This window comes from Oxyura jamaicensis, chromosome 14, assembly GCF_011077185.1.
Source record: "Oxyura jamaicensis isolate SHBP4307 breed ruddy duck chromosome 14, BPBGC_Ojam_1.0, whole genome shotgun sequence".
In the NCBI taxonomy this organism is placed as follows: domain Eukaryota; kingdom Metazoa; phylum Chordata; class Aves; order Anseriformes; family Anatidae; genus Oxyura; species Oxyura jamaicensis.
The window spans coordinates 14,550,742-14,576,582 of record NC_048906.1 but is presented as its reverse complement, the minus strand read 5'-3'; the positions used below and the strand labels follow the sequence as shown (position 1 = coordinate 14,576,582).

General features: G+C 33.6%; 1 protein-coding gene across 26 annotated transcripts in view; it reads left to right on the top strand.

The window, feature by feature from the left end:
• The window catches only part of RBFOX1 (RNA binding fox-1 homolog 1), an 814,571-nt gene that overhangs the window by 698,707 nt on the left and 90,023 nt on the right, over positions 1 to 25,841 (top strand). For all 26 annotated transcript variants that reach the window (XM_035339113.1, XM_035339111.1, XM_035339110.1 and 23 more), the window contains 5 exons: positions 10,031 to 10,174; positions 12,856 to 12,909; positions 18,295 to 18,387; positions 20,176 to 20,236; positions 24,794 to 24,847. In XM_035339113.1, the coding sequence (XP_035195004.1) occupies positions 10,031 to 10,174; positions 12,856 to 12,909; positions 18,295 to 18,387; positions 20,176 to 20,236; positions 24,794 to 24,847 (406 nt within the window). The remainder of the gene's footprint in view (positions 1 to 10,030; positions 10,175 to 12,855; positions 12,910 to 18,294; positions 18,388 to 20,175; positions 20,237 to 24,793; positions 24,848 to 25,841) is intronic.

Sequence of the window (25,841 nt, the reverse complement as noted above, 5' to 3'; positions counted from 1 at the left end):
GCTTCACTCCCTGAACAGAAGATTTCTGTTTTTAGAACTGGATGAGCTAAGGAGACAAAAATAAGAATTTTGGTGGAGAAACAAATTCTTTAGAAAACACTTGATTTTATTTTAACTGTCCTGGTGATGGATTCGGTTGATATATGTATATTTGTATTTAAAATATGTTATATTAAATTTAAAGAAGTTTTTAGAACACTCTCTTTTGAGTTTGCTTGCCTATAAAAATGTTTTGGATTTTAATCTATCCTAACACCAGCCTTCCCTAGCTCACTAAAGTAAAGGGATTTAATCTGAATTTATTTACTGTATGTGAGTATTTGGTCTTCTATTTCTATATTCTGTATGTATAACTTTTATAATTATTTTTAAGACTAGCATATATTATGATTTTTTAAATATTTTATAATTGCAAATATGTGGTGAAATAGGAACCAGGAAGCAATGTGTGTGATTTGGAGAGAACTGGCTAGGGGTACGATAGCCCTTGGAGGCAGTATACTGAAAGAGAGAGCAGAGAGAACAAATCAGTACAAACAAATTCCTGTAAAATATGTGTACTTATTGATGATACCAAGACTCAAAGGAAAATTTTACATCAGAAGTAACTTGTATTACTTCAGAAAAAAATGTTATCAAAATGCAGACTAGTGAAGGATTTTTGGTGTCATTTTCAATTTTTTTGAGTATATTTTCAACTGACAGAATTACTAGAGATACAGTGAAGCAACATATACAAAGCCATCTGCTTTTAATATTACAGTATTTTGTAAATCTCTGTTATTATCATTTATACCTTCACACATCTCTGTTAGCTGATTTAATAATTTCAGTGATAAATATTAGTATGATTCTATACCTAGGTAATGTTATGAACATATCTATTTCATTTAAGTTGGCTAGCTCAAAAATAGGTATCACGATATTTGCTTTTCTGAGGGGTTAGTTATATAGCCTCATTTTTTGTGGTAAATAGTTTCTCATCAGTTTGTACGATATGGTAACACAAAACATCATTTTTATTAAAAAAAGAGATATGTATGTAGAACAAAATTGGAAAATGGCTGAGAGAGAAGTCAGCCATCAAAGAGAGCTATCGATAAATAATAATTGCATGACACCGGGTCTTAAGATATAGAAGAATATTATTCTCTGGAATGATAAATTAAAAATGACATATGAAAACATATTTCTGGTTAGAGATGTATGCATGCTTCACATGACTTTCTCTGAATGCTGTCCTTACCTAAATTAAATTTCACCAAGATTAAACTTGTTTAGCTCATATATATCGACTGAGTTAGAAATTCTTATGGAAAACTGAGCATCTCAATTCCATATGAAGTGCCTGCAAATGCAAACAACACTTGTTAAAGGATTCAAGTTCAAGCAAATTATTTTAACATTTATGACATAATTTATTTTAAAATTTTGACATATGAGCTGGAAACTTGACATGTGAGCTGGAAAGTTGAATTGTGTATTAATAATTATCCTCACCAAATGTTTTTTACATAAATAAGTTTTTTTTTCTTTTCTTTTTTTTTTTTTTTTTAAATCAGACTTCCATTTTATATTCAATAGGATGCTGAACTTTTCATCTCATGGTTCCCTCCAGGCAATACTCATCAATAATCTGCTAAAATATGTAACTGTTTATTAGGATTTTTAAATTAGAAATATATTCTCAGTGGAATCAGAAAAATAGTCGTGCAGCAAATTGGTGGAAGTGACCTTTCAGGAAAGATGAAAAATGACATTTTAAGACTTCAGAGCTAAAAAAAATAACCTGATACAGTGCTGACTGACATGCATAGGAAAAAGTAATAATTTTCAATGGTGCTGAGAGCTACAGTTACCATTGATTACTTTTAGCACAAAGGGTCGGTACCACCTGTACTTTCAGACCCAAGTGTATTTTACTCCTTTACTCCTATTTCTAAACTCCTGTTTAGAAAAACAACTTCTTTTCAAATGATTTGACCTGTCACACACTGGATTATATATATATATGTTTACATACATATATATATATATATATTTATATATGTTTGACAGTTATGAAGCATGATGTGTGGTTCTAGAAATGTTTAGGAACTTCACAATCATAAATTTGATACCTCAGGCACTACAAATGGCAGCAGTCTGTTTCAGGGGATTTACTGATGCTGTGTAAAGAGCACTGTGCTGGCTGTGTCCATGCCTACTGGTTGTGACCACACTGGTCCATGCTGCACACATGTCATGCCATTGTGACCAAGGATGTCACAATAGAAGGGCATCATGTGTAATTAAAAAAAATAATAATTGTGTCTGAATCTTGAAAATTCATACCTGTGAAAAATATGTGTCACCAAAAATAAAGTTGTTATTTTGATTAGGAAGAGCAGGCAAGAAAGGAAATGTTCCTTTCTAATTCAAGGGGGTGCCTTGTCTATGATAATGACTGAAGGAGACCATTAACAGCCTCAGGATAACCATTAGAGGAAAAAGAACCTCTTGCCTGTGAAAATTTTCATAGACATCCAGGTGGAAAGATTCAGTGGATGAAACCTTGAGTGGGTAACTGGTGGTCAAGTCCATAGTACTTGACTTAAGATTAAGAAGGATCTGAGGTGATTTGATGCCTTCTGTAGCCCGACTGTCAAAATCTGCTGATGGTGAGTTTTGAGACTAAATCTACAGAAAGCAACCAGGAGGAAGGTTCTTCATGATGGGATTTGAGCCATGATGGGGAAACTGATTGTTAATGCTAGGATGCAAAGAATCTTTCAGAGGTATTGTAGTCAATGTTCATGCAAAGGGTAAGAGCACGTTTCTTCTTTGCATGGTTACTCACCGTAGAAGTCAGCTTCAGCTGGGTGTCTATTAAATAATTTTCCAAGTGTCAGAAAAATGTGTCCACCTCAAAGAGGAAAGAAACCAGTTAGAGAGTATTCAGGTAAAATAGCTTAGGTTTTTGGATTGTTTGTTTTCCCAGTTAACTGTTTCCAATTAACTTCCAAATTTTAAATGATATTTTGGAGCCATTAATGTCTGTCTCTGTCACCTTTTGGAGAATGAATAGAGGTATTGGAGAACTGTAACAGTAATATAATGCTTGCTTTTAAAAAGGAGGGAAAGAGAAGTGTTGGTTGTATAGACCAAAGGGATGTGCTGTCATTTGAGTTTCAATCCTTTGAAAATACTCAAAAAAGTTAATAAACGTTGTATTTTTAACACTTGAAAGTACAAGAAGAATAGCCATCAGCATGATTTTTTCCAAAAGATATTTTTATTTCTACAATAGCCTTATGGACAAGGAATGCCTTACATGTAACACTGAAGTTTTCATAAGGCTTTGACTGTGTCACACAAGACATTATTATACACAAACTCGGAAATACAGTAAACGTATAATTGCAATAGGCCGGGTGCAAAACAAGAAAATGCATTTAAGTTTTACACTATCAAAAATAAGATTTAAGATTTTAAATAAGATTTATTAAAAGGAGTTCTGCAGGAGTTTGTGGTGACTCAGGATTATTCAATAGTTTCATTAATGGTCTGAATGATGGAGTGTATGCTTATTATATTTAGAAGAATACCAATCTGGGTAGGACTCCGTGTACATTGCAGGACAGGATTAGAATTCAAAATAATCTTGATAAATTGGAGGGATTGCCTGAAAAAATAAGACACTATTCAAAAACATCAAATGTGAGGTATTTTCACAGGAACAACAAACTACCCAGCGATGGCATGAAAAAAAATCAGTGGTTAGTAGTTCCAAAAAATATGATAATATTTGCATGTTGTATATGAATTTAAAATGTCATCCTATTGAAAAGGAAAAATATAAAATCACACACGAAGAAAAGCAGGGACCACCTGGGATGTATAACAGAAATATATACTGAAAATATCTGATACTACCTGTATGCTTTAAGCAGCAAAACTAAGGCCTAAACTAGAGTCCTGTGGGTGAAATAAGGTACCTGCTGAAAGAAGGGAACGGACCAGTTTGGAAAGATGCAAAGGAGAAAATGTGTGCTCTGAGAATTTTTGTGAATATGGTGCCAAGGATGAAAATAAAAATAATAATAATAATAAAAACATTGCCATAGCTGTCAAGAATAAGATGTCTCTGAGGGGAATAGTCCTAATTGCTCCTCCATATGTATGGTGTATAAGAGAAGAAATAATATTTTAAAACTCCAGTAAGAGAGTGGGAAAAGTGAAGCAGTGGAATAGACTCCCAAATCTGCCTGTGGAGCATCTGTCACTGGAAATCTTTAAACTGGTGGATTTGACCCCCTAGGCCTACCTAAGACATTGCAGCAGATGCTAATCTTGCCTTGATGAAAGGGATGAGTAAGTGATTCCTTAAAAACTTTTCTAGCACTATAGTTTTAAGGAAAAAAGACCAGATTTATAAGCAAACAAACAACAACAACATTGAATTTTCTTTAATACTGAATGATAAATGCTGTCTTTGTAAAAGAAAGCCTGACATTATAGAAGTTGTAATTCCACAGTTGGTAACTGCATCTTCCTGTCATTGCTGGAGATAGAAGGCTCTGGAGTTTAGTTCCATAATTTTGACTCCAAAAACTTGTCTGAATTGAGGAATTTCTTCAGTTTTAAAATTTCCATTGACACAGATACAGATAAAATTATGAAATCGTTTTACAGGATGAAATCAATAAATTCTGGCCAGGTTTATTATTTACTCTTCCTGAAAGTTATTGGTCCATTAACATCATAGTGTTATTGCTTTATTTGGAGTTTTGTCTATTTAATAAAGAAAAGAACATAAATAATAACTACAGCTTTACAAAAGGAAAAATGCAACTAAATGTCTCTGACCTTCATCCTTCCCAGACGATCTCTGACCACTTTTACTCAGATAGCATTGTGGTTTTATACATGCAAGAAGTCTGTGATTGAAAGGAACAAAATCTATGACTGTGTGATTATAATGGTGGATTTATGTTATGACCAGCAATAATAGCTCAAATGGTTTTTTACCCTATCTCTCTGATGAGATGTGTTTTTGACTTTTCAAGAAAGATACATTTCAATGATGTGATTCATGTTGTCAAACAGCCTGGCATAGTTTATTGGCTATGTGGATATGTGATAAAATGTTTAACTATCTTTTAAATCATTTTTATTAAGCAAATCTGGTAATTACACTTGAGATTCAAAAACTCTTTTCTAAGCTATCTCTGTAAGATTACTGTTTAAAAAATATGTTTCTCTTGTGATGGTTTTAGAAGATCTTTAGAGAAATGGCTCTGATGCACCTGTTTAGAACCGGTGATAGGAGATAGTTCCAGTAGTAAAATGTGTTGAATAATTGGTTTATGAATTGTGGCCTCTTCACAAAGTTACATTTATTGCTTTTTGATATCTGAAGACAACTCTGATGCAACTTAATACTTAAAATGTGAGGTAATGTGGAAAAATCACAGACTATATTGTCTTTTGTTCATTTTCTCTTCAATGTTAAAGAATAGGAAATTTATTTATTTATTTTTGCATAATGCATACTAATTTGCTTAATTGAATTAGGGACGGTACTGAAAGAGACCAAACCCTGATCCATTATGGACCTGCACTGACTGATTGCATATAAGACTGCAGGGATGTAGTGAGGCTAATATCTTACATACTAACTTCAATTAATTTTTAAAGAAATATCAAACATAGGTTTTATATCTTCTAGCAATGAAAATTCTATATCGAAATGCATTATTTATTTGTAAGGTAAATTGCATTCTAGCTCTTCAAGTCCACAGGACTTTGAAATTTTCCTTTCTGTGACTTTGCAAAATTCTGGCTGTATCCTCTGTCCTACATTTATTTACCTCTTTGGTGTTACTTGGAAATTTTCTTGTAAGCTTCATATTTCAATTTCAATTTGCAGTTATCCTTCTCCAGATCTCCTTGGCCCATGTGTACGTTTCTGGATGGTGATACATTTTGTAAAGACACTATTGTAATAGCAAGCCTTATAATACATTGTAAACGTTTAGCTATGTTAATTTTGCCACAGACCTCTTTAAAGGCATTTGCATATCTTTGATGACAGTGACTTTCTGAAGTTTCTGATTTTCATTCCTCAGTGCCCAAACTCTGAGATGTTCTTCATTACAGCTCTAAATTTCAGGCTCTGGGGGGGATCCGAGGGGGGGTGGGGATCTAACAGTACCCACCATAATTATTTTAGTGTCATCTTCAGAAACCTCTCTGGCTTTTTTTTTTTGATAATATGTCTTAGACTTCTTGATAAGTAAGTTGCTCTTAATGTTTTGGTATGTTAATAATGCATGCTTCAACTTTTCCACTCCTTGTTTCTCATCATTTTTATTAATATCATGAACAGAAATTACTTTTTCCAATTTGCATTTATACAGTATGCTGATTATATAATTTCTTCCCAGGGCACCCTTTGTTCCTGAAGCTGAACAGCACTTTCAGAATTCTTTAATTCTCTTCAGATTAATGTAATTGACCTTAAATTTTTCCTGAGTGTTGTATTCAAGAATTTTCCAGTTCCTCACCCACACACACACTGAATTTCCTTCATATTTCTCTCCTTTAAAGGTCTGAAAGTAATCTAAAGGTGGAAAGTAATCTTTGTGGTATTTATGGATTGATCAATTTTCTAAAATCCTAATTTTGAAATTTTAGTTGGCTTTAGATGTCATAGCAAGAGATTAATATGATTTTTTTTTTTCCTCTCTTAACAGCTATATTCCAGCTTTATTATTTAAATTATGAGAAATACTTAAGGATGAACTATTTAGTTTGTTGTTGCTTGTGAGTTGAGGCAATAGCAGATCAAGACTCACAGTTAGTTTTACACTTGGATCACTTGAAAATTTTTATTGTAAAAGTTTGCATTTGTATATCAGTAACATCATATAGCGTGAAATGTAGACATTACTGGTGAATCAATGCTTTTGCAAAAATCATAGGGACCTCAGCTGTTGATGCCACGGCAGTTGCAAGCCTGTGTTTCCTTCAGTAAATTCTTACCACCTCTGACTGTATTCAGCAACTGGCTTTCAGTAATTTGCAGAACTACAATGTAAATTGGATCACTGCATAAGATCCAAGATTAAATAAAGCCTCAAAATTACATATCTATTTATTAACTGGGATCCTTTCAGTGATTCAGTTTGTATATCACACCTAGTTTTCTTACTTGAAAGGAAGGGAGAGAAACTGCAGTATAATCATAGAATCATTAAGGTTGGAAAAGACCTTCAAGATTATCTGGTCCAACCATCACCCTACTACCAATGTCACCCGCTAAACCATGTCCCTAAGCACCAGGTCCAACATTTCCTTAAACACCCCCAGGGATGGTGACTCCACCACTTCCCTAGACAACCTGTTCCAACGCCTGACTACTCTTTCTGAGAATAAATGTCTCCTCATTTCCAACCTGAACCTCCCCTGGTGCAACTTGAGGCCATTCCCTCTAGTCCTATCACCAGTTATCTGCAAGAAGAGACCAACCCCCAGCTCCCCACACCTTCCCTTCAGGTAGTTGTAGAGAGCAATGAGGTCTCCCCTGAGCCTCCTCTTCTCCAGACCAAACACCCCCAGTTCCCTCAGCTGCTCCTCACAGGACTTGTGTTCCAGGTGCCTCACCAGCTTCCTAGCCGTTCTCTGGACGTGTTCCAGGGCCTCGATGTCCTTGTTATGCAGGCCCAATGCTGAACACAGTACTCGAGGTGTGGCCTCACCAGCACAGAGTACAAGGGGATGATCACTTCCCTGATCCTGCTGGCTACACTATTCCTGATGCAAGCCAGGATGTCATTGGCTTCTTGGCCTCCTGTACACACTAGTGGCTCATGTTCAGGTGAGCATCAATCAGCAAGCACCTCCAGATCCTTTTCCTCTGCAGAGCTTTCTGGCCTCTCTGCCCCAAAACTGTCGCGTTGCATGGGGTTGTTGTGGCCAAAGTGCAGGACTGAGCACTTAGCCATGTTGAACCTCACCTCATTGGCCTCTGCCCATTGACCCATCCTGTCCATGTCCTGCTGCAGGGCCTTCCTACACTCCAGCAGATCAACACTTCCCCCCAGCTTGGTGTCATCTGCAAACTTCCTGAGGGTCCACTCAATTCCCTCATCCAAATCATCAATAAAATATTAAAGAGTATGGGCCCCAACAGTGATCCCTGGGGAACACCACTGGTGACCAGTCGCCATCTGGATTTCACTCCATTCACCACTACACTCTGGGCCCAGCCGTCCAGCAAGTTTTTAACCCAGCAAAGAGGGACATTTTTGTGAGGAAAGAAAATGTTCATTGAACATCATCCTGGACTGAAGATTTTATACAATATTCTTTTAGTAAACACATAAATCAACATTGTTGCTGGAAGAGCAGACCTGTGGTTCACTAATCGCTCATTCTTATTCTTATCATGCCCTGTTATAAGTGTAGGGGTCACAATTAGAACTGTCCCCAGTTGTCTCAGCTATTCCAATTGCTGTCACTGAAATAGGTGAGTGATTGAGCCTTAATGAGATGACTTTAGAGAGCACTGTTCAACTCTTGATTCAAAATAAGTAATACTGTAGATGTTTGTCCTTTGAAATTGAGAACATATGTTTACTGGAGATGATGATGGGTGGTGATGATGTTGAACGTGCTAGCATTAAGTTGATATGCACTCACTGCTGATGAAATATTTTCTGTTTGAGTTCTTTTACTCCCTTCTTAACAGGTTTATCTGTACTAGAATTGGTAAGGTTTATTTTATTTAACCATTTTTACTTTGCTTAAACTGTTGTCCCTAAAAATAAATTTGATACTAACAGGAAATGGGATTTTTTTTTTTAATAATAATAAAAAAAAAGACTGAAATAGAAACTGAATTGTAACATTAAAACACAAGCAAAAAATGAATACTTGGAAGAAGAATATGGTCAGAAGGAAAAGGAAGGACAGAGAAAATAGAGTAACAGTTGTAAGATGATCCTTGTAGCTTCATCAATATATTTTATTTCCCCTATTTTTTTCTACCACCACAAAAGAAAACTGTTGTTTTAACATACTTATACAAAACCTTGTGCTAGTGAAAGAGTACTGCACAGATGGTGATTAATAAGTCACTGTATGATATTGTTAAGGAGTGCAGCCCAGACATTTCTATAATATACTGATAGACCAGTGTTGTTTAGTTTTACATTTCAAATGAAAGAGTTCCTATTTTTTCCTAATCTCATTAGGGTTTTATGATTTTGTTTCTAAAATTATAATGCACACAACAGCCTTCAGTCATAAAACAGCATTTTAAAACTAGGGAACAGTCTCCCTGTAAGAAGTACCATCTTATGTTCTTATTCTGGTGAGAGAGAAAATCTGTAAAACTTTTTTTCTGGGTTTCACTTTTATCTTAGGCAACCTTTTCCACTGATTACACTCCTATTCTCTTTCACAACTCAAGCCCTTTTCCATAATGGTGACCATTTATATAGACAAAATGACCCTCTGGTGCTTATTAGCATTGCTTATGAAATGGCAACTAGGATGTGATGTGTTACCTACCTCCTGTGTAGAAGTCCCAGTAGTCTCCGAATGAAAGTGCTAATCTTATTTGAAAGGGCATAGCTTGCTACTATAAATAGTCTGTTATTTGTATATGGAGATTCAGTTTTTTCCATTTGTATACACATTAAAGAGATTTCAACAGTCTTACAGTATAGGGAGACATATTAATTATTTAGAAATAGCTTAGAAAATCAACATTCAAAATTATATCCTACCTATCCTTTGACAAATTCCAAATACATATTAAAAATATCACCAAAATCATATACTATTGAGATAGATAAAGAAAGGTATTTGAATTTTGAATTATCTATTTCAACTTCTGCTATCCTTCAGAACCTTTGTCTGAGTGAAAATTAAAAATCATTTTCAGTACATTTTTGAGAATTTCAGCCTGCCACTTTATTTACATTAAAAACTGTAGGAACACTTGTAGCATGCTTTACATTGTGTTCCTTTACCGTTTTAGCAGACAGAAGATGCAGCACAGACTGATGGCCAGCAACAGACACAATCTTCTGAAAACACAGAAAACAAATCACAGCCAAAACGGCTTCACGTCTCAAATATACCATTCCGATTCCGTGATCCAGATCTTAGACAAATGTTTGGTGTAAGTACTCACGCTTTATTTATGCTTTTTTATATTTGCATTGCAATAGGTACTTAATATTATAGGCAATATTGTTAGAGATCTCTCTGATGTAGATTGTTTAACCATTTTCAGTGATGATTTTCTTTCCATATATTTATAACCAAACATCTGATTTGCCAATCATAGTTGGGAAAATAAATCCTACTGATTCTACCATATGTGATACAGATTGGTGTAGTCTATGTATTGTGTAGTTTTACATTTCATTCAAAAAAGCTAACTACATTGGCTTAAGATATTAAATGAGTATATATTCCTGCTCTATTCATCAGGATTTATATTCCTGTATTTATTGGTTTTGGAGAGTGTGATGTAAAATATTCAGCGTTTGACCTCATGAGCAAGAGAACTGAATCTATAGAAGTGAGACATGGGCTGGTTTTAAGCAAGAACTCTGGGTGTAGGAATCTTCACCTATCCCCTCATAAGTATTATAGATCTATAGGCTTCTACATTTTTTATCAGTGTATTTCTCTAAGTCTCTCAATTTTTGCTTTTGCTCAGGCCATCAGCTACCTTCATGTGCATTGGCTGTTTCACAAGTCTCATACGTGCCATCAGTTCTAGGCTCATAACCATGGAGAGGTTAGACCTGGTTTCTTTTCCCTGCTCCAAGAAATGTTAGGTTTATTTTTGAAAACTCACTAAATACAATCTAGAAATAGTACTTGAGCAGCTATTAGAACCCAGATTTTCCTTTTCCAGGCTAGTACTCTTTAATATTTGTGTTCCTCTTGCTTTCTTCTTTCTTACACACTAAAATTTAGGTCTCTTCTTTGTTACATTTCATATTATATGGCATAGCATTAACACTGCCTGCCACTATCCTTCTCTTGCTCTCTCATGTTCAGTTCAGACTTACATTCTTCTAATATCTTTGTGTGTTAAGACGTTTTCAGCTTTTATTTGTGTGAAGTGAAGAAAACATTCATTGGAAAAAAATAATCCTAGTATGGCACTGGGTAATGCAGGTGACTGTGTTGCCATATATGAATTGCTGCAAGTAACCTTCCCTAAATGCAGCTTACAACACATCAGCAAAATAGTAGAAGGCATAATAACCCTCTAGAGAGGAAAAATGCAAATTTCTTTAAATTGAACAAACCACTTAAAACAGATGGATTTTATTTGAAATTACATTAAAGGAAAGTATTTTTTTAGGGATTTTAGAAATTTATTAACAAAGAAAAACTACATTTCTTTTCAATATTTTTATGTCTTAGGTCTTAAAAGACTAAAACTGAAGGATGGCTGGAGATTTCCAGCTTTAGAATGACTTGGCAACAATAAATATTTAGCTTCTGACTTGATATAAAGATTAAATTTCTGCAAGTGTGAGTTTAATTAGATATCTGAAATGAAATGGTAATGCTACATCTTGAACACAAGAACATAAAATAAGGCAAGGGACAAGAAACGATAGTTAATTTTCATAACTAAGTTGAAACACTTTAATAAGGTAGAAAAGGAATGCTGTTCTTTCTGTCCTATAAGTATTTGTTATATCTTAAAAGACTGGAGTACATCTTAAAAGACTGCAGTTCTTAGTCTGTTGATAGATTTGTCTTCATTTGCCTGCCTATAATTTCTGCCATTTTGTTTAATCATTGTTTGTGTCATTTGTCAGTGTTAACACTGATCTATACAGCATGTTAATGATATAAGAAACAACAGAAATGACCCACTGATATATCAGTGTCACATCACAGAATGTGCCATCTCCAAAAGTATTCTAACTAAACACTGCCTGAGTCAAACATTTATTCTCTTACTGAGACAAGTCCAACAGAGCCTTTTTCTTTAGGATAGCAACTATGGTCAAGTTTTGTGTGCATGAACAATGCCTAGATGATTGTGAATGCTATTGGAAGGTCAGTGAAAATAATAGTTACTGTAAACATTATAATAAAGTGCAATTTTGTGGGAGAAAAGAAACACCAACACATAAGTATCCATTCTAGTTTTCCAAACTACATTCTAGGATGACAAGAATTAGGTAGAGAATAATGGATATACCTTTTCAACAAGCCACTGACAAAACTCCCACTAAAGCAGAAGTTACTTCTGCTTTACAAGATTTAGATGAAACCAAACTCCTTTACCTGTTCTGGGAAGCAACTGCAAAAAGTTTTCTGAAACAAAGGTTCTTCAGAGGATAGGATGACCAGAGGGTGACAGTGTTCATATGGCCATTAATCCCGTCTTGTTAGTGACGTTTTATTATACTATAATCAAATTAACCCTACAGCATATTACATTTAAAACAATTGGTGATGGCAGCTGGACTGGATGAATCACCAGAAAGTAACCTACTATATGAAAAGACAAAACAGAAACAAAACAAAATTGGGACTTTCAATTTACTGTTTACAATTTAGTGGTGATTTCCTCTTTGTCAGAACATCTCATTGAATTTAAAGTTCATAAATTTGTATATGGAATGATCATGACAAGTATAATGACATTTAATATTGATTTGGCTATTCTTCAGTGTGTCTTTTCTGGTGCTTGACTGTCTTTCATTTTATATTCTTTAACTTTGTGATACGATGCATCAATTTCTGAAACAAACATTTGTACTTTATATGATAAAGCATTGAACTTATTTTTTTTCATGTAAATTTTCTATTTCTTTGCAGCAATTTGGTAAAATCTTAGATGTTGAAATTATTTTTAATGAGCGAGGCTCAAAGGTAAGAAGTTTAATTCACCCAAGCTTTTTTTTTTCTTTTTTTTTTTTTTTTCTTTTTAGTTTGTTTAAAATATTTTATACAAGTAAAAGGAAAAAATTGCACTGCTGTAAAAAAATAACATCTGAAATTCTATGTTAGTGGAAACATCTTCGGACTTGTCATTTAGTTTCCAAAGCAGAAGGAAAATCATTGGACTCATTTTGTATCTTTTAAAGGGGGTAATTTTAAATACTGTCATCTGTTTTATAGGAATGTTGATTTCTGCTTTCTTTATTCTCCAATGATAATTGCCTTGTTTATTTTATAAGATGAGTCCATGCTTACAGATATTTTTAGGCAGGTTTGTATTAGTGCATTTTTTTTTCCTATTAAACTGAAAGATGGTAATAATACCCAATAACTATCTTATTCAGTAATTAAGTGAGAAAATATGATTTTTCCAGATAATTTAAGTGCTTCAGTACACCAACCCTTTGAATAAAATCTGTTTTAACATTTATTTGATGAAAGAAGTTCTTATGGTTTTACAAAGATTTATATATATATATATATTTTTACTGAAATGTGCATTGACTTAAATGCATATAATTTACTGTATATTTAAGAAATAAATCAAGACAGCATGGTTATGCCAACATTGTCATTACCTGTTTCAAAACTGTTTCTAGTTTCCTAGTATGCTTCACCTATGATACCAGCTGCATTATATGGGTTTATGCATATGGCATATGTTCGCTATGTTTTTCCTGTTTCTTCCATGGAAGAAAATTGTAATATTTGACTACCAGTGTTCCAGTCTTCCTGCAACTCTTATATATGGTTTATTAGTAGTACTGGAATTATTTTCCTTCTATAAAAATACTGTAGTCAGTCTATTTTTTTTATTTTTAGATGAAGCATATATATCATAAATCTCTTAGATATATTTTAATTCTTATGTTATTCTTTTCTTTCAGGTGTGAGTATTTAAATTCTAAATTTAAAGCCACCACTCACTATTTCTTCCTCTTCCTCTCTATGGAATAGCTCGAGTTTTCTGGTTTATATTTCAAAATTATTCTCACATTCATCAATTAGTATTCTAGCCTACCAGCCCAAAAACATTTGGAACATTTATTTTTTTTTTCAGTTAGCAATCAAATCTTATGGAATCTAGTGGCTTGCAATGCAGCTTATTCATAGACAGTGGCAGGTCTTCTATGTTGGCTGCAATTCATTATCATTACATAATAGCTGTTCTGTTGTTTTTGGGAAAAGAAAAAAAAAAAAAAAGTCCATGTTGATTGTCCAGATCCTGTTCTTACCACATCGTTTTATCATTTTATAAATTTCAAATGACATTATGACATCCCACAATTCACATGGTTCTGTCTGACTTTTAATCACCATGCCTGCATCACACTGAGTAAGTTTAAGCCTTTTGAGAGGTTGGGGGACATTTCTAAACTGAGGGTTTTCATTAGTGATCCTACAGTAGTGAAAATATCTCAGTACTTTGTGTTACAAGCAAGAGATTTTTCTAGGGGGTTCTGTAACCTGTTACACATTTTGTGCTAGAGACTTTCAGACCTATTCTCATGAAATAGTTCTAAGAATCCAATGCTCAAGCTGTCTCTGAATAAGCAACTGAAGACAAAACAATTCTTGATGTATCTCTTTGCTTAAGTATACTGCTTCTTGTTTTGAGTTAGCTCAGGTATATCTGGATAGTATTTGATTTACAGAGGTACTCTTACCTTCTCTCAAATAAACTGAAAATAAAAACAGCATTAGCAGTAACAGAAATATGATTTTGTGTATGTGTTTTTTTTTCCTTTTTTTTTTTTCTTTTCTTTTTTTTCCTAATCTCATCAGTACAAGTGACTCTGTAGGAGTTAAGATGCACTTCATTAACGTCCCATTCCTGACAGTGCATATCTGTTTTTACAAAACTACAATTCCACCAAAACTAAAAAGACTTCTAAGTGGCCTCAAACTAAGTATAATTACAAAGGTTTCCAGGATCAAAATCCATTTTTTTTCAAGCTGCAATTTGGCATAAAAGCATTTCTAGATTTTGTTATTGCTGTTGTTCATTTATTTTGACTCCAACAATTAATATTTGAAAAGATTTCTGCAAAAGTAACAGCAGTAAACTCCTTTTCATACTATAGTATTAGAGAAAAATAGAATTGCAGATTCAAATAACATTACCATACAGCACTAAATATTTTTAAAAATTACAAATTAAAGTATTTTTTTTTTTAACTCTAAAATACTAATACCAATTTCATACTACAATTTTGTTTGGTTTGGGGCGCAGTAGTAATAAAGGTAACTTTGCTAGAATCATGTGTCAACTCATCATTTTTGAAACTTCTTTTTATGAAATCAAGAAGTTCAGTAATGCTTTAATGTAGATCTTTCTTGCAACCTGTGTTAAATAAATAAGGTATACCTTTGCCAGTTTTCTGTTGATTAAAGTAACATTAAAAACCTGTGTATATTGTTATCTGTGGGACATTGCAGTGCTCAGAGATGGCAAACTAAGAAAGGGTTTTGCCTTTCTTAACCTCTCTTTTCTTACAATTCTCTGCATTTACCAATCATCTTGGAAGGACAATTTGATATATAACTTCCATTACTGTGCTAATTTTAAAGCTAATCTCCTTTTTAACACTGCATATGCTTCCTTGACCAACCTGCCCACACTTTGTGCATCAGTAGCTCTCCACAGAGCTTTGCATTGGTTTTGTCTGTTGGGCACAGTTGCAAAGATACAGGAACATCAAGTACCTTTTTGTTGTTGTTGTTATTTTTTTTTTTTTTTTTTAACAGTTCTAAATTAATGCTCTGCCTGGCTATGTACTAAATATATACTGGCATAAATCTGTGTGTATGTATTAGTATATATTTAATGTATATTATATTAGCAGCTCTTTCTTCAAATAACAAGAACACTTTGTACCTTTTTCCAATTTTTAAATATAATTAGGTTTTTATCTTTCCATTCAGTTGTTTGAAATAAAATTAACTGGCAGCACTGTGAGCTCGATTGTAAAATTTTGTGAACATATCCCACCAATGTTCCTTGCTGACTGTTCTGGGAGGGTGACAGTTCAGCTGGGAGGGGAGAAAAGAACAAATAGAATTTGAGGAATTGTGCAGAACTAGGCTTGATGCATCGATGGCTTCAGTGATGATTTCTGCTGTGAAATTTTCTTAGCAGAAAGAAAAAAAAAATCTTCTTCTTAGACGGGAGGTTTGAGGAGACAATTAAAGGGTGAATAAAAGTTTAAAGTTAAGGATCGGTACAAGATAGATAAAACAACCTCAGAATCATAGAATGCTTGGGGTTGAAAGGGACCTTACAGACCATCTAATTCCAACCCCATGCCACACCTCCCACTAGACCAGCTTACCCAAAAGCCCATCCAACCTGAAGGGCTAGATGCAGAAAGGCCTATGTAGGCATCTAAAACATAGGGATTAGTACTGGGTAGGGGAATTTTCTCTCATATACTCCTGGTATTTTTGGGGAAAAGAGACCTATGTGCTTGGTGTCTGATGATAAGAGAGGAGGTTGTGGCTTTGTCCTAAAATTGTGGAGAGCAGAGTGGAGAAAATGAGTGGAGTCAGGTGTTTTGACAATGTTGATAGAGTACTTGTGAGCTCAGCGTTTAGTGTGCCTTTAAAAGGAAAGAAAAAAAAAGGGGGGGGGGGGGGTGGCAACAGACAACACATTTAAAATATTTTGAAGAGAATGGAACAAAAAATACTGTGTACAAAAAAAAAAAAAAGTTCCTATGGTATAAATTGGCATGCATCAATGTGTTCTTCTAGTAAATGAAATAATGTAAGTACCAATATACCAATGATTCTGATTAATATATTTTGTCCATGAATTAATTTTGTAATTCATATTCATTGTTTTTCTCAGTGCGTGGTGTTAATACTTAGCTTTGCCTTACCATTGTATTTGGTCTCTTCTTGTATGAAAAGTACCAATATATTCCCTTCCTTCCTCTTTTTTCAGTCACTGTGTAAATAATAGGTAGAAACACTGAGAGTAAGTGGTTGAATACTGACGACAAAATTTACTGAATGGACTGCAGAAAGAGGAGGGTGAAAGGAAGGATAAAGCTTGAGGAGATATGATGTGTGGCTTATTGTTGAGCAATAAAACAAAAGTAAGACCTTAATTCATACTTCAACCTCAAGTAAGAGCAAAGAGAAAGCTTTTTCAAATACTTGCAGCGATGCCTTTCTTTATAGAAGTGGACATAGATAGCTTCATAGCAAATGTTTCATGTTATGAAAAACCAAGGATGATAGAAGCTTATTTGTTGGGATAAATTCAAGAAAACATGCATTGTAATGCTAATGTAAGAATTAATTCAAAGGGTTGGTGTATGTCTCTAAATTTTTTTTTAATGTCTGATTTATATATATATATATATATATATATTTGTAAACAAAGTTTAATTTAGCACAGGAAAAAAATAAAAATAAAATAATTTTACTTCAACTGGAAATATGTGTTTAGCCTAATGCAATAAAGTGAAACATTTGTCCTCAGAAGAATTTCGTCTTAGTTGAGTATGCTCCTGTCCCACTAACATGGGATTCTGGAGTTTTACCAGTTGCATGTAGAAAGTACATTACATAAACAGTAAATGAACCAGATAAAGTTACTCAAAATGTTTTCATTTTTATTCTTTTATCAAAGTTTCTTTTTCTATTCACATCATGTAATTTTATTTGATCTGTTAATACAAGGAAGTTTATGTTTTTATTCTAAAAGTATTTTTGTTTTGTTGGAGGTTTTCTTTTCTTTTCTTTTATAAAAAAATAAGTAAAGGCTGTATAGTTTGACAAAAATTTAAGTTACCCTAGTGTTGCATGGGAACAATGTTTCTTATGATCACAACAGCATGATTAAGTAGGCATTGTTTTTATAGTATATTGACATTCAGTGTTGAATTCTGTGCACATGTTTTTTTTATTTTGTGGAGATATCTGCATGTCGTTAAAATGTGGTTCATTTTCTTTTCTCATTAGTTCATTTTTTTCTATGTGAAGACACTGTAATTTCTTATAATTTCATTTTCTTATTGTTAGATTTATTTTCCTCTCTAGAGACACGTAGAAAGGTATTTTTGGTATCATTCTTTGAATTTCTCAGAGGGTATTATGTAACTGATGACGGAAAAAAATTGTTCACATTTGTCGCTTATTTATTGCACATCTCAATACAATTATAATTTTTCTAATTTGCATGTTACAGAAATGAAGCAAGGACAAGAAAATATTAAATTAAAGAGAGAGAACATAAGCAAACAAGTGGTCATTGACTGAAATAATAATGTGCATGTTGTTTTCCCCCCTTCTCCCTCCTGCATGCAGGGATTTGGTTTCGTAACTTTCGAAAATAGTGCTGATGCGGACAGGGCGAGGGAGAAATTACACGGCACCGTGGTAGAGGGCCGTAAAATCGAGGTGCATGTTCAAAATATTTTCCTTTTCATCTTTTTATAAATGTCTGCTTCACTTTCATTTGTTGTTTCAGATGCATCATTGGTGTCTTCTGTGTGCTCCCCTTTCCCCTTCCCATTGTTTATATATATATTTATATATAAAGAGAGAGAATCTGGCCTTACTTGGGTTTTTTATTATTATTTCTTTTGTAATTATTATTATTATTATCATTATTGCTGAAAGGTAGATGAAAATTGAACAAAATGAAAGATTTAATATTTTGAACTTATTATTTTGGATGTTTTGTAAGTCAAAGGGTGCAGTAGATTCTAAAAAACAAAACAAACAAAAAAAAAACAGCCAACAACAACAAATAAATTGAGAACAACAACAACAAAACTGTGACAGACAAAAGAAAAACAACAAAAAAGTTTTTTTTTTTCTTTTTCTTTCTTTTTTTGTTGGTTTGGTTTTGTGTTTTTATCTTTTGTTTGTTCTTTCTTTTTTGGTTTGGTTTCTTTTTCTTTCTTTTTTTTTTTTTTCTTTCTTTCTTTTTGCTGCAGGGTTGATGTGGGATCCACAGTGGCTTTCAAAAATTCAGATTGGGAAAGAAGCATCCAAAAGATGTACAAGAAAAAGAAACAAAAACAGACTAGAGACCAACCAATTTTAAGATTTCATTTTTAATGAACCCATCAGGCTACTTTGGCTGGGTGGCCTGACCCTGTTGTATCTATTTAAAAAAACAATACAAATGCTTTTTAGTCCCACTGGATCCCCTTCAATACTGCCTCAATTGTATTTGTTAGAATAAAAAAAAAAAAAAATAAAAACCAATTGAAAATGCTGTCGTCTTTTGAGTAAGATGTTGCATATTTTGCCTTTTCATTTTCCCCCTTCGACGGTAGCGCTTAGGGCCCTCACCAAACTCTCAGTAACCATGGTAACTGTATACATACCCATGCTGGCGATGGTGCTGAATGGTAAGTGGAGAAGTCCATCTGCCGTTTCACGTATTTAGCGCTAATACCACGTGAATTTTTTTGACTTGTTGTATTAAGTTTTCTTGATGCTACATTTTTTTCTATATTGGTACGCCTGTAATTGAGTGTACGTTTTAAGCAAGCCTGAGAGGCACTGATTGGATTGAGGATATGACTTCGTGCACATCTTACTCAGATTGTTAACTCCATATTGTGTTAAATAATGCACCCTCTTTTTATCCTTTTGTTAGCTGTGATTTTAAAGCTTGAATGATTTTGTTAATTCTTGCAATGAAAAAGGCTCTTGTTCCAAGTGTTGAATGCTAGATGTTGCTTTTCCAATGGTACTTCTCTTCTAAAGGGTTATGTTGCACACTGCTAAAATTCGTTTGTCCCTTTTTTTTTTTTTTTGACATTTTATTTGTTTCCTTGTACCTTGTCTCTTTCCCTTCTACTCCACTGCATGTTCCTTCATATAATCTTTCTTTCAGTTTTGAATATTTATTGTATCAGTGTTATCATGGAATACAAGCATGCTCTTTAGTCTTAAATTATGCAATACCTTTTAATTTGCTTTTAATGTCTTTTTATTAAAGTTTAAATGATATGACGTTGCTTTATTGAAATGATTTGTAAGTTAAAATGGTTATGAAAGTAAATGTAATTATAAATAGTATGATTTTGTTATGCACCTGTTGCCTTCTATAAATTAAATTGCTTTTTTTTTTTTTTTTTTACATGACTAATGGCAGTAATAATGCATGCATTTAATAATATCACGGACCCTTCCTGTAACCCTTTCTAATCCAGTTTTCTATGTGCTTAGGTAAATAATGCAACAGCACGTGTAATGACAAATAAAAAGACCGTCAACCCTTACACGAACGGTAAGTGCATGAGATCTCAGTGCTTTTTTTTGGTTATGTGTGTGAAATGTCATTCTTCTGGTGGATGGGTAGTCAGAATTGTCACAGTCTGCATCCCCTGCAACTTCTTGGGCTCAGTCTTTGTCCAATGAGCCAGTAGGACTGTTATGGCTGGACTTAATTTCCGTGCCCATAGACTGCTGATAATTCACAGGCATGGATATAGCATGCGTCATTTTGCTTGACAGGAATCTGAGTGTTTAACAACAGTGGCTTTTTTATAAGAAAATATACCTGGTAGGGAGGCATTATTCTCTTCTAGCTTTGTGCAGTGTTGATGTTGTGATGAATTAACTAATCAGAGGATTCAGTTTTGCTTGGGTGATGGAGGTCGGAGGCCAGTAAGAAGAATGTCTCCGTCAGGCATGAGATACTTTTTAGTACTGAGGCACTCATCTAGGCAAAGATCCCTTCTGTGCCTCCCTTCCACAATTTGTTAGGAGTAAAGGGCAACTTGTAATTGGGTGCTTGATTCCCGATTTTTTCCTTGGAAAAAATCTAAATTGTAAGTTAATTTAAAAGGTTATTCTAATACTGACCTAACAAGTTGGTATAACTTAGTATATTAATGATAAAAATATAATCTATAGATATTTGAGGGGTTTGGAGACAATAAATTTTAAAAAAATTTTCTCTGGCTGTGTTTTATCACGCGCTCCAGAAGTTATTTGCATTTGCTAGTTCAAAAAATGATAACAAGTTTCTAACTCAATGTCAAGCAATAATAAATCAATTGAATTGAATTGAAATTACATTTTCCAGATTTACTAGAATGTGTAGCTGTAATTATTTACTTTCCAATTTAATTTAACTTTTCCCATCCATTAGAAAACAGATGAAATCTGCACATACATATATAAAGATTTCCACAGTTAGCTTAGACTCTTTTCAATTTTGAAATATTTTCTATATTTGAGCACTAAAATCCATGGCAAAGAGTGGCTTTATTTTTTAGTTAGTTGTAATTTTTGTTAACATGGTAAAAATAAAATAAAGTGATGGCTTTCATTTGACGTGATAATTGAGCAAGTTATAATGACCTGGAGAAGAAGGCTCTTGAAATTCCTCATGTTTTCTCAGAAACTGTTTTCTTCCTCATTTTGTTTGTAAATTTATTTGTAAGTTTTGTTAGTAAATTGTCAAATGATCTAGATGGGAAAATCTTCTTCATTATTAATGCCTTTTAAAACATGTCAGTGAATCTAACAAAAGAGACAAGAAGCTTGACTGGATCACATAACAAGATTTTGTTGCAATAGGGAGCTAAATTAACTATATGATATGTACTAAGAACTTACTCTGCTATATTGTGATGATAAAAATATAAAAGTAGTTTTGTTGTAAATGATTATGTATTTCTATTAATATTACATCAAGTCTAAAACACAGATAGTTATCAAATATCACATTACACATCAACACATCCAGTGTTGGATTAAGGTAAAGCTGGAAACAGAGATATGAGATTTTAGGTATATGGTTTTAGGGAAGATTCACCTCTGTGTCCTGCACTGCAGGATTACTTGGGTCATGCATTGTAATTTATTTATATCCAAAATTGAAACGATTAAAAATTGTTGTTAAGTGTTTCCCACTTGAAGTGTTTCTTGTCTGCCATTTTCCAACCTGCTCTATCTGGACTGGATCTCAGTAAAAGTGTGAAACATCCTGCTGAGTGTATAAAAATTAGCATTTGTTTGTGAATCCATATATCCAAGGTTTTGCATGCAGGATGTTCTTTTGCCTTTTGACAGGTACCTACCAAGACAAAATCTGGTTGTAGTTCATAACAGTTGATTTATTTGTTTACCTATTCTAACTTTTTTTAATGTCTGAGGTCCCCTTAAGTAAACACACAAGTGGAATCATGTTCTTATAGCACAGTCACTACAATCAATGCAGAATGTAGACATGTAATGTGTTTCACTTTGTTTAATTGGTATTTATACGACTAGTCATCCTGTCATTTTGAGATTCTAGTTCTTTATCTTTTTGTCAGGAATTAACCAGTGCTATAGCTGATTATTAAAGATTATTGTTGTCTAAAGTAAGGGACCCACCTTTTAAATAAAACATAAAGCTTATTATTATTATTTTAATTATTCTATGAGCCTGTTAGCACTTGAAAGATACTTCTGAGACAGGTAGCTAGAAAATTTTTGTTTATACATGTCTACCTCTTTTGAACCACTTCTTCATTAGCATGTGGCTTGATTTTTCAAAGTGTGGTGACTGACATGTTATTGGCAAATATGGAAAACATAATCAGGCAGACCAATGCTGTGTTATATAAAAACATATGAGGCCCTAATGCTTATTGTAATTTAAAAATAAGATACACTCTATTCTGACTTTCATTCCTGGATGCTGCTGATTGTTTGATAAGAGGGCTCACATTGTAAATATGATTGCAAAACTCAGCAGATTTTTTTTTTTCTTTTTAATATAAGCAGGTTAATTCAGATAAGTGGCTTGCTCTTATGTACTAGTTGTTTTTGAAATAAATAAGCTTGCCAGTGACTTTGGACAACTCCTGAAATGAGCAGTTGATAAACATTCAGTTGATGTGAGTTTATTCTCAGACAAGATGATTTTGATGGCTGTCCTCATGTGCTCTGGAGATAGAACTGCTTTTTCATTGTGAATTAATTCAGTGTCAAGAGTTCTACTTGTTGGCAAAAATACTTCTGAGATATTTTTAATGTTCCAGCCTATCGTGTGGAATTGAGAATTATGTACAAGTACATTGAGAGAACCTCAGCATGAATGAGGAGCATAAAACAGATATCAGTAGAGGAATATTTCAAAGTTATACTTGCAGGATCTTGAATTTGAGCCTTCAGTTGATCTAACCTTAGATTCAAAATTGGAGCTAGTGGCTATTACCGCAGTTATATTCCCTCCCTTTCCCTTCCCTCCTCATTTTGTATGCAAACAGGAAGAAAGCAGTCGGTGTCATAGGACTTCTTTCCCACAAAAGCATTCCTCAGGCAACCCATGCCTGTCTCCCCTATGAAGTGAAAATAATTCTTTCTACATTGCTGTGTCCCACTTTCAGTCAAAGCTTTTTCTGCTGTACAACATGTAATTATTTCCTCACCTTTACCAGGTTTGTGTATTTTTTTAAGATTACTATATAAGGTGGGTTTTTGGGGGGCACGAAGATGCATTATTAGTTTTTGTGGTTGGTTTTTGTTTTGAACTTTTATAGTTTCAACTTGAGGGGGAAATTGTGACAGTAAGAGAAATGCATAAAATTACACCCACTGCAGAGAATTAGCTTCCTCCAGTTGCAGTTGCTCTCTTGATTGATTAACCCACACAGTTATGGGCCAGCACAGTTGTGGCTGACAAGATAAAGTTAAGTTTAATTGATGTTATTTTCACAATGAATGTATTTCCTGTATAAGCTTCAAAAAGTTAGACAATACAGCCATCAGTGTGAGAGAGGTAAGGAATTGAAATGTGAACGTGACTTTCAGCTGTGAAGAGCAACCTGTGTGTTCCAGGATTTTATTCTTTCTCTTGGGAAAATTGTGGCACTGAAAGTGTATCTAAAAAGTGGAGAGGTGTCTGTCAGCTTGTTTGACAGTGAAAGTCTGCATGTGTAATTCAGTGCAATCATTCATTTCAAGCAGCATCAGTGAGTGATCTTTGAGGAAGCAATGAATTTGAAATACTAAATATTCACTAATCTATTAAAAAATATTTTTATTGAAAGTCTTAATATTTGAATGATTTTCTATCAGACAAAATTTTGCTAAGAGTATTTGATTTACCATGACATTCCTATATACAATCCTGTAGTATTTGAAATTGAGGGGGGAAGTAAAAATCCTGTGATACTTTCAAAAGGAATGCCATTTTCCAGCTTCTGCAATTGTCTTTTATGTACATATAGCAAACACAGTTCTGTGGAGCAAACTGCATACAGTGCTGTGTGCCTCTGAGATTATTAATGAGCTGTGATTCAAGAACACCTACCATGTTTCTTACTGAATAGTTACTTACTTGTAAACAGGTACCATGTATCTGTGGTGGTTTTATGAGCTGGGCAGCCAAGCTCCACCACAACAGCTCTCTCAGTCCCGACCTCAAAGAAAAAGGAGGAGAAAATGGTATGAAAAGGGCTCAGTGCTTGAAATATGGTCAGAGAGATCACTCAAAAATTATTATCAGAGGCCAAACTGACTCAGCATAGGGAGATTATTTTTTGTCATTTTTTGTCATTTTTTGACATGACGTTTTTTCAGTCTTATGGTGTCCAAGGCAGAAACAAGCCTCAATACTGTTTGCATTTTAATTCTCCCAATCTTGGCCATTCTTGATTTTGAAAAGCTTTGCTTCCATGCCTTGACTGTATTTTGTTACAGCAGTCAAATTAAATGGTCTATTTGAAGTACTATAGTTCTTGAATTTAGCTTGCTCCGTACAAAAATTGAAGAAAAACATCATGTTATTATTATTATTATTACTAATTGCAATATTAACTCGTTTATGTTTTCATGTTTGCTGCAGGCTGGAAATTAAATCCAGTTGTTGGTGCAGTTTATAGTCCAGAATTCTATGCAGGTAAGGATTAAATTATAGCTGTCCATGCTGTGTTTTATTTTAATGTTTTTGTTTGTTTGTTTGTTTGTTTGTTAACAGCTATAGTTAAAAAAAAAAATAAAATGTAGAAGTACAGATTATATATTTGGTTTGAGGTTTGGTTTCTTTGTTTAATTTATGTTACCTGCCAGTCATTTACAGATTTATGATGAAGGTTTGAACAGTTACCTGGGAATCCTGAAGTTTATGTAGAAGATAAACGAATACCTTTTTATTGGAAAGTATATAGTAAAACATGGAATATACTGCAGTATCACAGTATTACATTAGATTTTATATTTTATTTTATATTTTATTTTATTTTTTTCACTTTGCTCCTAGAATTATTTAAACTTAGTGAACAATAAAAAATCTATCTGTAAATTTATATTTTATATATACATGTACATATATACACACAAATGTAGAGTAACTACATTCATAATTTTCTTGAACATTTTTCTTTAAATTTAATATTTAGTTACTCAGACTTTAAAAATTTTGTATTTGTAATCTGCATTATCTGTAGAGAAATCATTGAGATGGTTCTGATTGTGGGTACAGTTTGGAGTTGATGAAAATTTGCCTTTTTCCATTGCTAGCAACAGTTTCTAAGTATGCTATAGCAGCATCACTGAAAACATGTTTGTACTCCAAAACCAAGCTGATTTCAGAAGAACTTGAATCTAGCCCATAAACATAATAACTATCAAGTCAAAAAAGCCATATACATTATAGTTAAATTAAATCTAAGGAAGAAATAATCACTGTAACTCCAAATGTTTCTAATAGTTAGTAACGTTGTCCACCTTCCTTATTATATACTTCCATGAGTTTATACAAACTTTCATGAGTTTCCAGGGAATCTCTGGGAAATTATCAGTTTTTTTTTATTCAGATCCATTTTTTAGTTGTTTCTGTCTGTGTGTGTGTATACTGGATTGAGCGACAAGATCGGAAGAGCGTCGCTCAATCC